Genomic DNA, 12,979 nt, shown 5'->3' on the forward strand with positions numbered 1-12,979 from the left:
ATATATATATATATAGATAGATATAGATAGATAGATAGATAGATAGATATAGTAAATAGAACTGAAATAAACAACAACTAACGTTTTTAATCACAGTTTTTCTCAAATCAGATAATCCAAAATCCTTGTCTTTTATATTCCACAGCTGAAGACATTGTGGCTGCACCAGATTGAGATGTTGGTCCATGCAGAATAACTAAACTCCATCGCCATTTGCAAATGACACGCATAGTAAAGCAATTAGAAACCTAAAACATTTTGTTAAAAAAAAAAACGGCATAAAAACTATCAGCTGCCACAGACCACAGCTTTTTTGATTACAGTGAAACTAAATCCTTTGGACCTTATCTTCACCTTAATGTCCTCTTGAGTTTGTCTCAGTGGGTTTTTCATTAGATAGACCATCCTTCTGAAACCTTCTTCAAGACCCACTCCCATGGTGGCTGAACAGGGCTGGATGAACCACGCTCTGCCTTCACACACTCTCCTCAGGTCCAGTTTCTGGCAGAGTGTTTCTGGGCTCAGCGCTCCTGGAAGGTCCTGTTTGTTGGCCAGAATCACAAGGGGAACTCCTTTTAGACTGTGGTTTCTCAAGATCTAAAATGTAAAGGAGAATACACCATTATTGTGACGTGCAACACAAAGTTTAAATAAATCCGACCACTTAGAAGGTATATTTCTATTCTTTGTAATATGAGCCATTTTTAAAACAATTTATTTACTAACAACAATAATTGTTTCCAGATCCTTTGCTGAATCTTTTAAATCCAGTCACAACTTCTCACCTATGCAGTAAGTCTCCCTGAATCTCCAACATGTTAATGTTTTTGACCTAACATGAATGCTTGTCAATAGATGTCAACATTCTCCTATAAATTATCTCATTTTATGTATTTAAAACAGAAAAAAATATACTGAATTTATTTATTTCCTTGGCTGTTCATGTTTTTTCAAGTCTGTCTCTGATTGGCTGATCAGTTCCCCCCTGATGATTCCTCCTCTGGAAGCTTTGCATAAACAACAAATGAACGGTTAAAAAAACAGCACTAATAATCTAAGTAGTTTAAATTTATTCACACATTAGTGAAATAATTAGGTGTTAAATGCCAAAAGTGAGCGGACAAATGCTCACTGGTCCCATTACCCGGTGCAGCTCCTTGTGGGCCTCGTCCAGCCGCTTCCCATCCCCGCTGTCCACCACAAACACCAGCCCAGCTGTGTCCAGGAAGTGATGCTTCCAGTGGGGCCTCATCTTCCTCTGGCCCCCGACGTCCCACACCGTCAGTCCCGGGCTGCCCCTGTCCGTCTCCAGCATCTCCACGTTGAATCCCACAGTGGGAACCGTGGCGACGCTCTCGTTGTACTTCAGCTTGTAGAGCAGGGTGGTCTTCCCCGAGCCGTCCAGGCCCAGCAGGAGGACCTGCACTTGTTTCTTTGGCTTGGATCCATACATGCCCATGTCTGAAGCGTGCGGCTTAAATGTAAGCTACGCTGTCTGCACACTCAGTGAGAGAGATCCGGTCTCTTATGAGGACTGAGTGATCCCTCCCCTCTGTTGGGATGCAACTGTGTTGCTTTCGGTAAAACTATTTATACCAGACGTGACGAAGCAGCTAAAAGGGACGGCATGCAGCTCTCATGCCAGCACCTGTCCCAGGTCGTCAAGCGCCAGGACACACAGGAAGTTTTTGCTTGAAACAACGAGAAGATTGTATCGCTCTCAAAGTGTTTACATCATTTATATTTTGGTCGCACTAAGAGAGAGATAAGTCTGGCAGCGGCTGTATGTTTAGAAAGGTATGTTTGTGGAAGTGGATCTTCTAGAATTCTCACAATACTTTTATGGTGGAGATTTGTTTTTAGTTATTGAGAAATCTAACAAATGTATGAATAGACTTCAGTAGTTATGAAAGATACGAGGAGGCATATTTATGCTAGGAAGCGTCTGTGACGCAAGGCTTTTTAGCCTGTATGTATTTTGCTATAAATCCAGATACATGCCGGCTTTCATACCTTTTAGCACCTCATCACATTTCGTCTCGTCAAAACGACCAACACAAATTTGTTTTAGCGGAATTTCATGTGATGCATAAACACAAAGAAGGGCATAATTGTGACTTGGATGGAAAATGTCACATGGTTTCTAAAAAAGGTTATGCGTGTTTGTGTTTTGGACGCTCCGAGTCAGTCAATGTTTTGTAGAACCAAGTTTTACAGCCATTAGAGCTCCAAGACGTTTTGGATCCATCGCTCACTTTTCACCCATGTTTCTTTGTGAATCAGCTGAGGCAGAATCAGATTGTACACAGAGTATTTAAACGTTGATGTTCAAGTGTTGCTTAAGATTCTCGGTTGGGTTTAGGTAGATGTTCAAAGCTGAGGATATTGTTGTATAACCCAACCCTGCTCTAAACGTCTCGCTGTGTTCCTTGGACTTTGTGATGCCGTTTGTCCGCTAATGTTCTCCAACAATCCTCTGAGGCCTTCACAGAACAGCTGGATTAGATTACACAGAGGAGGACTCCGTCTACTGACCAGGTGAGTTCAGAGTCCTCTGGTTAGTGGCAGTGATTTTTATTTAGGGGTATTCAGAGCACACATCAAATAAAATCCCAATGAAATACACAGAGAACTGAGGTTGTAATGTTACAAAATGTGAAAAAGTTCAAAGTGCTTTTGCTATTCAAAGGAAAACAAGGTCTCAAATTAATCTGCAACAACTTTCATTAGATTTTTATATTCATAGCAATTGTATTTCTTTTTCATTTTAAAAGTTTACCTTGCTGTGCTTTTTTTAAGCAGTTTTATTAGCAGCAGTCAGACTTACAGCCCCACCACATTAATGAATGTCTGCTTTTCATTTCAATAGAGAGCAAAGACATAAAGGCGCCACGCCTTTTACGGTTAAAAAATTCTGTAGTATAAGCAGTGCAATCATTCAGTCACTTGATAGTTTGACAAGAGAATAAAAACGTCAACAATTAAGTGTTGTGGTTTGAGTTAACGTGAAGTCTTGCAGTGTTTTTGCAAAGTTAGCAAATCGAAATGTCTGGCGCCTTTAGTTTAGACTTGTAAAAAAATGCACACAGACTCAAAATCATATTTATATTTTCGTTAATTTATTGGAGCTTCCATTCTTTTTTCCAGGATATAATGTACATTACATTTTATAGTTTTTCGGGGTAGTTATTCACAACACTTTCCTAGGACTAATCATGTTTGTAATTTGAACTACAAATGATCTTCGTATTTTAAAAAAAACTAGATGAAATGACAATCATTGCTTTAATTTCACCATTATGATTTACAGCGTAAATTAACATTGTGTGTGTTTTTATTTTTACAGTTAATTAAAATCAAGAAAAACAAGTACAAATGCCACAGACATTCTGTTAGATACATTATTATCATTATTATTAAGGAAAACACGGGAAGTTTCATATGTTTTATTTTAATCTGTGTAGTAAACAGCGTGTTTGAGTGATATTAACACATTGACAGTATGTACATTCAACTTTGCGTCTCCCAGAGACGTTCAATGCTCCAACGTTTGGATTTACAAGATATGACAACAAAGTCGAGCCTCGTGTGCGACGCGATCGCCTGCTTAAAATCCATGAAACAACAAAACAAGCGCTTTTGGCAGCAGAACATAATAATAATAAGGCAACAGCGACACATCTTATTATCCAAAAATTAATTTTAACTTGCTTAAAATTTCAATGTTTGTTTTAGGTGAAATTGTAATCCCAAAACATCACATAGCAATAACCTGTCACAGCATAATCGCTATTTTACTGTAGATGTAACAAAAATATGCGAAAATTAACTAGCATGTCCATCTCATTTCCACATTAATGAAGTTATCTTGTCAGATGTATTCATAATAATCAAATTTACATATGTCTGGCTTTATTAAAGTACTTGTAAGTCAAAAAACAAGGGAAATCTTTATGGACAAATAATTAGCAGTCAGCAGTAATGAGAAGTACTACGTTACTAATTCACTGTGTACGAAGGACGACTGACTCAGAGACCTTTCGTTCCTCTCAGACACGCTGTGGTTATGATGCTCCACGTTTTTATTACTCACACAGATCTGAGCTGTGCTGAAGCAGCAGAGCTGATCAATATCAGAGTTAAAAGATGCGAACAAGAAAATCCATCAGAAACCTGGCACTAAGAAAAAACAGAATACATTAAAAAAACAGGGAAACTCAACCCAAAGAGTCACATACACTAAATGTGATATAAAAGCAGTCAGTTCTGTTACTGTACAGGTTCAGGGGTCACATAGGCAAAATTAGCATTTGTGTCGTTCATGACGAGAATATTTAATACTTTGTGAAATAATGAATGTGATGTGTATTGGACAAGCGAAATGTCAAGCTGGATCAATCAGAAAAAAATAGATCAAACATATAAAATATATTAAGAAAAGGAAAAATGACAGCAATATATTTTTTTTATCAATTCCATTCAAAAACACTTTATCTTCCCTAAAGGGAGATTAAATGGTGTAACTCATATCATTCAAGTATGGAAATAATCTTACATTGCATTTTTTTCCCCAACTCTCTGATATATTTAACCATATGAAAAAATACAAGAGATTTCAACAGATGACTTGAATAAGACCTCAAGCTACACTGCACTTTTGCCAGCTTGTTGACAATTAATTTGCACTGATCTTACCTCTATGTGAATATTACAAGTATATTTGTCTGTATTTGGGAGTTCATCTTTTTGTTAGATTTGCACTATATTAGAATATTGTGCACTAGTGAGAATGTTGGTAAATATTGTGATGACGGTATCAGTTGCCATATATACCTAATTTCTTCTCTCCTGTCCTTCTCATCTGAGCTTCCATCACTCTGTGAGCGCTAGCATTCGGGTAACATCATTAGCCTCCTATGTGAACATTTATAACACTGAATAATGTATCAGTCAACAATTACTGCGTTCCAAACAGTCCTTTGCAATATGAATATTGCACACATTCATATTGCGATGGTGATAAATTTGCTATAAATTGTGCAGCCCTATGCAAGTATCTCCAAAGAGCTGTTGTGGAACGTGATGCTGTGGGCAGGAAGGATCTCCTGTAGCAGTCAGTCTTCCAACAAATCTGACGAGGCCTCTGGCTGAAGGCCGTTGCTGTATGAGAGTTATGATAACGAACAACTCAATTTCCGGGAAGGAGAAATTATATTAAACAGTAACATGTCCTGGATGACGCAATTAGCTGCTAGCAAGCACTACCGTATGATTAGAAAGCTGTTGGAATAGGGGATATGATCTTTGCCTACTAAGATCTCTCTCTGCCTGAAGTTTCCTTTTTCAACTCCTCAGGGAATTGAAACTCTAAGATGCTAATCAGCTGCTTCCAGTTGTTAAAACAACACCTCGTTGTCACAGTTACGCATCAAAACTGTTCAAAAGTAAAATGAAGCAGAAATCCTTCCAGCTGCACAGCATCCAAAATCAAAAAGAATAATTGTCCAAACATGTGATGCCTCAACCAAAACCATCACAAACAGACGTAACAAAAAGAGCGAAATCTGAAATAGCTACTCCAACATGCTGCCATCGTCACTCTATGAAATCGGTCTTAAGCAGCAAGACAAAAGAGACTTTTATGTTTTTGTTTAACATAAAGAGAAATCTGCTGGAATTTCTTCTTAAAATTATCTTTTAAAAGAACAACTCAATCTCAAAATTCCCAGCTGTACGAAACGTAATCTATTTATTCACGAAACGGCAACCCTGCTCACATTAGCGTCCGATAGGTAATGCCTATCGGCATCAACCAGTCTGTGATTTAAAAAAAGCAAAGACGATGGGGGATGCTGATGTGAGGTTTGAAGAGCAAAGTGCTGTAAATATCTGTGGCGAATAGTTCTCACTCAGTTGCCTTCCAACTGATGCCCTTCGCTCAAATCCTTACTTTTTTTCACCCGTCTTGCCTTTAAACTTGACCACCATGACGGTGATGTTGTCGGGGCAGCCGCGGTAGAAGGACTGGAGGACGATGCTCTTGGCTCCGAAGTGCGGCTCGTCCAGTCGCTCCCTGATGAAGCGGACCGCCTCCTCGTTGCTGAAGGTGTCCCACAGGCCGTCCGAGGCCAAGATCATGAACTCCGGCTGCAGCTTGTTGAGGTCAAAGGACACGATGTCAGGGTCGGGGACGATCACGTTGAGGTTTTTCAGCGGGTAGTCACCCAGAGAGCGGGACATGGCGAGGATACCCTGGACGCGCCACGAACCGTTGAAGCTGATGAAACCGCCTGTGGAGGAACCAGCAAAAAAAAAAAAGGTATGATTAAGACTGTTGGGTTGATTGACAGAAAAGTGAAGAAGAAGAGCACAAATGCTCATTGATTGGTACATTGATTCTCTAACCGTGGAAATGATCTTCAGGTGACAGAAGGCTGACTTTGTAAGTGTCTTTTATGTGGTTCTGAAGGTTCAGGTCTGAGTCCATCCACATCAAGATTTCAGACCTGATCTCTAGTTTCTAGCTGTAATATCTGAAGCTGCATGCTGACTCTTGATGGTTCCTCTTTAAGTCCAAAAATAATAGCTGTTTTGACTCTCAGAAGTGTTTGTGTTGGATGTGTTTCAGTTCATGTCATGTCCTGGTAAAACAGCTGGACCTCGTCTATAGCTCTGGGATCTGAAAAAAGGGAGCTGCTCTTAAAATAAGCACATAAGATGGACATTTCCAAACTCGGTCATAAAACCCTCTTTATTCCTGACAGCAGGAGGTTTGGAAAGATATTCATCTGAACACAAAATCTCACCCCACCTCCTTTTTTTATTTTTTACAATACAATTCCTCTTTGGGACAGATAAGATTTTATTATGTTTATACGTTAGAATATTAAAGTTTCACCTTTCTTTTCTATTTTTACATTCATTTCTTTAATAATTCATTTTAAAATCCGACTCAAATAGCCGAATGACCTCCTCAGTATAAAGTCAGGTTCTCCAGAGTCCTGCTACTGACCTGATTATTTGACTCAGGTGTGTTGAAGCAGAGACTCATCTAAAATCAACAGGGCCGAATTGGAAGACCCCCAGTTTAACCTTTCAACAGTATTCATGACTTAAATTTGAAACAGCACTTCCCATTCTTCATAAATTGTTTGGCGGGAATTTATTCTGGACTGAAGTTTAAAAATGTAAAAGCAGGGCCTGATGTTTTTACTGTACACAACTGCATCATTAGATGGCGCTGTTGAGCTTTCCCAAATCACTGACAATCTGTAACAAGCATCCAGACATGCCTTCATACACCAGAAATAATATTTACCTGGATCATGATTCTCAGTATTTGACATGAATAACTATATATTTATGCCCTTTTCCAGAAAAGAAACTCGTCTGAGCCATGGTCATGCTTTCTCACCGGCCTTCTTGATCCTCTTGCGTTCCTTGAGCTGGTAAGGTTTGTGGTCATGTGACAGAGGAATGGCATTGCCGTCTTTATCGCACAGAACCCCCCGGGAGTCTCCGACATTGGCCACTATCAACTCCTTATCAGACAGCAGAGCCACCAGACATGTAGTGCCTGCAGCGGAGAAAGAAAACGAAAACATTGATGAGGATGAGAATATCACAATTTTTTCCCCCTCAAAATATTACATGTTAGGGAAAATGTCAGAAGATCATAGTCGGGAGCGTGTAAGGCTGGTCCTCGGGGGAGGAAATATGTCTGCAATATTTTCCAAGCTGTCCATCAAACTGTTGCCGAGGGATTTCAATTTTGGCAAAGTGAAGCTGAGAAACTGACATGGCATTAATACCAGAGTGTGGATTTTGTTAAACCTATTTGGAGATGGATCATTTTACCCTGAAGATTAGGGAAAGCCCAGGAACCATTTAACTGCAGAATATTAATGACAGACTGTTTAATTACAAAATAATCTAGCTTTCTTCAGCAGCTTTCACAAACTCAAATCTAAGACCTTTAAAGACCTTTCTAAGACTGTTAGGAATTACATTTCCATAAAAATATACAAACTTTGTTCTGCCAACAGGCAGTAAGTTTGCACTTACTCATGATAGATGCACAAATGCCATCTTGCTAGCTTCGGACTGAATGAGTACACTCAGACGAGCCCTTGCTATAGTTAGCTAGCTAGCTAGCTTGTAAGGGTTATCTAGCTAACTAGCTAGGAAGGTAGCAAAGGCATGCTAGCAGTTAGTTGGCAATAGCCTCAATCGTCCAAAGTGTGACTCAAATTTTTGCCTGACAGATAAGTTTTGCGAGACAAGAAAAAATAAAATAAAATAGTCCCGTCAAGACAAAATTAAAGACCAGTGATAAACTTATTTAAAGCGAACTTTTTTTAAAATGACATTTTAAGGCCATTATTTTAAATACATGAATTTAAGACTTTTTAATACCCTGTCTATGTGAAACAAATATTTAATCACCACTGTTGGATAAAACTGGAAAATAATCTGGAAATATCAAGCTACTAATAAAGCACATAAAAGAATGCAAGAACAAGTCAAGAGGTGGTCGAGTAATGCCTCCATCTTACACAAGTCCAAAATACTTTTGTTTCTCCTTCCTCTCTTTGTTTAGCTTCCCAGCCAAGCAGAATCTGAGTGTAGGCTGAGAATCTGAGGGCTGCTGTATAAGATCCAAAGTCCTGTAGGGACAGAACAGATCTGCCCGTTTGGCCATGTGCTCACACTCTGACTGAAGGCAAAGCTGGAGAGTGGGCGAGGGGTGAAAAGAATAAGAGATGAAACGCAGGGGGTCCCAGCACATGGGGCTGGACCACCCAGACAGAGAAAGATGGGGAAAATGAAAACAAACAGCAGCAGTCACACCCAGAATCTGAACGAAATGCAGGAGGAAGAAAATATTCTAACAATTCAAAGGGGCGGTATTATGCATTTTCCAGGCACATAGTGCCATTTTACAGCGCAATCAAGTCTCTGTTCCCTTTAGTTTTAATAAAAAGGTTTTATATATCGAATATGACTTAAAATAAAATTGATGTCATAATTTATCGCCTTGGAATATTGTCCCTGTCCCTTTAAAAACTACAGCTGTTCCTAAGCTCCACCTTCAAGAAGTCATCACAACATGGCTCCTTTATTAACCATTTAAAAACGTTTTTACAAGTATTTCAGGGAGAAGTAGTTCATATAATGAGCTCAGCCAAATGTGCAGTTCCACCAGGTGTTTGCCAATTCCTGCTGGCTAGTCTGAAGGATCTGAGTAGGGGGAATTGAAGTGGAAACTCAGAAACAGCAGCTCTGAGGAAGAGTTGCATCTTGAAGGCGAAGCTAGGTCCACCCAGGCGTTTTGCACTGCTGAATGGTGGCCATGGGACATGCCTGAAAGAATCAAGGCAACACTCCAGGTATGTTTTTGATGAGGGAATAACATTGTAACCTGGTGTAAAGCTCAACAAAATCGATTTTACATAATACTATACCTTTAAGAAGTCAGAGTTAACATCTTCGTTTATTATCTTCGTCTATTACATAAAATCCCCATGAAATAAATCAAAGATTGTTGTTCTAATGTAGTAAAATGGGGACATTTTAAGGTTTAATCCCCTGTATTACAGTCTATATTATGAGAGTCATTTGACCTGAAGCTGAAAGCAATGAGACGAGATAACAGACAGCAATGGATGCAGATAAAACCAAATGACAGAGCTCAGAAAGAGGGGATGGTTGCTTAAATGGCAATTCTTTAAAGAAAAAAAAAAGGAAAACTGTGACGATTGTGTTATTTATCTTAGATTGAAGTGAGTAGAATGTGGTAAATTAAATAAAAGCAGAGATAAAGCAGTGACAAGGAAGCCCAGAGGAAAATTACATTGAGTGATGGAGATGCTGATGCCACAAAATTTAAATGACTTGCTGAATACTGATGTTTCTTTTAGGTTCATCGTCGTATGCATCCTTAATCCTGCTGCACTGTCTTACAGCTGAAGCAGCATGGTGCCTTTCTGTCCAGCTAATTATCCTTATCTAGTTCCCATGGTGAAAGAGATAATAGACTGAGGTGCTTTGCGAGCACACCCTTCCTCAATTAGCTCAGCCATGCCCAGCATACATTGAGTATTCCCCTATTAGAGTGGCACCGAGGTCCCGGCGTGCACCCAGTGCTCATGTCAATAATTAGCTTAGCTTGGACAGGAAAACCCTCAGCACTCCAGCCAGATTAGCATCTCCTCAACAGTTTGGCTTTCACTCCAATTTGCATCCCTGTGGCCATTTATGTGGAGTTGACCATCTCTGACAGGCCGCTCTGTTTACGTTCTGCTAATGGGCTGAAAAACAAGAAGAGATGACCTAAAAAAGTGCAATTCACTTTAAATGGTTAAAGAAAAAGTTTTCCAGCAATTTAGAGTAAGGTTTTATTTTACCTAGAATCAGAATCAATCTCCAATTTTTTCATACCAATTTTAATTTTTCTTTTCTCTCTTTCCTTTTTAAAAATAAAATTACAAATGTCAGAAAAATGTTCAAAAAGTGGCTTTTAATTCAATTGTCCCTTCTGAGAGTAGTCTAGGAGAATTTTGTTTAATTAGAAGAATAAAGCCATAGTATTAGCCAAATAAAGACACAATTTTACCAAAAGAACATCTTAAAATTATGTTTCATTGGGAAAAAAACTTGGATAATTAATTGTTATTTTTCGTGTTGGAGTTCTTATAAAATTACTACTTCATTTTACTAATCTTACAACTTTATATTGGTAATATTCAGACTTTGTCATATCACAAAACTTTACTCTAGTTTTATTATGACTATATTCTTGCAATATTCTGACTTTATTCTAGAAATTAAAATAAAAGGAAAACATTTTTAGCCTGACTCTTATATTTCATCATAGAGTTGACCTGAATTCAAAGTCCAGATAAATAAAAGCTGTAAAACATGCTTGTCAAACAACATGATGGGCCTTGGGGATGCTGACATCACTCTGAACTATGGACACTATGGACTATGGACAAAAAAAGTAATCTTCAAAAACAAAAAATAAATGTAATTTAATTTCTAAAAATGACTTATAGCCCATCCTTATATCAATGTGTTGCAATCCCAAAGGACTTCATCTCAATGTTTGCTGACTGAAATGATGGTAATAAAGAAAATGTGGGTTAACATCAATGGAATAAATGATTTAGCTTTTTCTTAAACTAATGAACAGGAGCGGCTCATCAATTAGGTCATTGCTGATGTCTTTCCTTTCAGGCATTGTGCTAAACACCTGTATGCTCCAGAGAGCAGCAAATTGCCCCGTTTTACGGAGTTGGTAACACTTGCTGGTGGTTAGTTAGTTAAGTGGACCCAGATGCAACGATCCCATTTCGCCTGCTAGTTGGCTGCTGCCGTGAAGAGACGAGGTCTGGACTGATTTTAAAAATATTTCACCTTTTTATTCCTTCTCTCCCATGCATCACCATCAACACCATCACGAGGAAAGCCATGAAAGAGTTAAAAACATTCAGCTCAACGTCAACAAAGAAGAAATACAAAAAAATGAAAGGTGATAAAACCTCCATCAAACGGCGTGCACTTTAGGACGAGCTCTGAAGTAAATATATGCACAGATCAGAGCACAAATAGAATAATTTCCGGTCTCGAAAAAAAAAAAGAGAAGCTCAAGTGTGAAGCACTGAAGTGTTTGAACAAACACTCTAAGGCAGGGGTGTCCAAAGTCGGTCCTCGAGGGCCAGCATCCTGCATGTTTTAGTTTTCTCCCTGGTTTTACACACCTGCATCAAATGATGGCTCATTAGACGGCCTAAGCAGAACACTGACTTAATGAGGAGGTTGTTACAACCACTAGGGAGAGAACTAAAACATGCAGGATGCCGGCCCTCAAGGACCGACTTTGGACACCCCTGCTCTAAGGGGAAAGTAATTTATTCTGTTTTTACGCAATCACTGGAATCAAAACACACTGAGGAAAATCGCTTTTGTAGTAAATTGTACCAACAACAATCATCAGATACGTGTGATTTTTGGAGAAAATAGACTCGAAGGCAGAGAAAAAAACGAGCCCCACTTAAAGGTCAGTTTATCAATGTTTTTGGTGGTCAGGACTGGGACAAGGCAACACTCTGCTCTGTACATCACAATGCACTGAACAACCCGTTTATATAATCATCTTTATTTTGGGTTATCAGGCAACAGACCTAAAAACTTTATTTAGGACCATCAGAGTAAATGGCAAGATAAAACCTTGATGCCAGACATAGTACACTTTATTCAGGGTTGTAAGTCTGAAAGAGATGCACCTTATTAATGTGCATTAGAAAGGGAAAACAAAGAAGGGAACTTCCTTTACAATCAATGCTGCAAAATATGTAAATAAACTACTTTTAGAATGTTCTTTTATTCACTATTCAATAATTGTTACATTCATAAAGCATAAATGCTGCTTCATGTCTTCTGATTTTAGATGGCCCTGAGTTTTCTGGTGGATAATTTTACTATCAGATAACGTTGTATGACTTTATTACCAGATACTACTGTTTTTCATCCCAATAACCTCTTTTGATTACAAGAAAATGTGTAATATTTTATATTAATCGTTCTTTTGTTTCCACAGTTCTTAAGGTTTTTTTTAGCAGCAGTGTCCTCCACCGTGGGGCTGCTGGACGGTTCATTTGGTCTTTTTCCTTTCTGAATTTTTTTCTGTTTCCTGCTTGCTATTCTAGTTTGAGGAGCAAAGCATCTTGATGAATATGCCAATCAGAAAATGAGCATCAGAAATAACATTTAAATATATTATTTTGACCTATATGCTATATAAAAAAGGACAGGGGGCAGAGAGTCTTTGCCAAGAAGTTGCAACTGGAGCAAAATGGATCTTCGGCAACAGTAATGCTAACAATCTCCAAACTGCTGTGGCTTTGCACATTTTAATTGTCTTCATTGGATTCATTTTGAGGATCTGAAAGCTCAATGGCTCTTTCATACAAGCGGC

The 12,979-nt window shown here is 38.7% G+C and overlaps 2 protein-coding genes across 2 annotated transcripts in view; both read right to left on the reverse strand.

Moving 5' to 3' along the window:
• Positions 1 to 67: 67 nt before the first annotated feature.
• Positions 68 to 1,567, reverse strand: LOC103474687 (ADP-ribosylation factor-like protein 14). The gene is made up of 2 exons (XM_008425817.3): positions 1,145 to 1,567; positions 68 to 597 (listed from the first exon to the last, which is right to left on the reverse strand). The coding sequence occupies exons 1-2, from the start codon at positions 1,457 to 1,459 to the stop codon at positions 289 to 291; spliced, it is 624 nt and encodes a 207-aa protein (XP_008424039.1). The 5' UTR covers positions 1,460 to 1,567; the 3' UTR covers positions 68 to 288.
• Positions 1,568 to 3,097: 1,530 nt separating this feature from the next.
• The window catches only part of ppm1lb (protein phosphatase, Mg2+/Mn2+ dependent, 1Lb), a 56,499-nt gene continuing 46,617 nt past the window's right edge, over positions 3,098 to 12,979 (reverse strand). Inside the window, exons 3-4 of the mRNA XM_008425816.2 lie at positions 7,415 to 7,576; positions 3,098 to 6,290 (exon numbers count right to left, since the gene is read on the reverse strand). Coding sequence (XP_008424038.2) covers positions 5,947 to 6,290; positions 7,415 to 7,576 — 506 coding nt within the window. The 3' untranslated portion in view covers positions 3,098 to 5,946. The remainder of the gene's footprint in view (positions 6,291 to 7,414; positions 7,577 to 12,979) is intronic.

This window comes from Poecilia reticulata, chromosome 13 (genome assembly GCF_904066995.2).
Source record: "Poecilia reticulata chromosome 13, P_reticulata-male-v2, whole genome shotgun sequence".
Taxonomy (NCBI): Eukaryota; Metazoa; Chordata; class Actinopteri; order Cyprinodontiformes; family Poeciliidae; genus Poecilia; species Poecilia reticulata.

Coding starts and splice junctions, on each gene's coding strand:
- LOC103474687 (XM_008425817.3), bottom strand. CDS start 1,459: ATGGGCATGTATGGATCCAAGCCAAAGAAACAAGTGCAGGTCCTCCTG. Junction 598..1,144: donor CCCACAAGGAGCTGCACCGG/GTAATGGGACCA, acceptor TTTACATTTTAG/ATCTTGAGAAACCACAGTCT.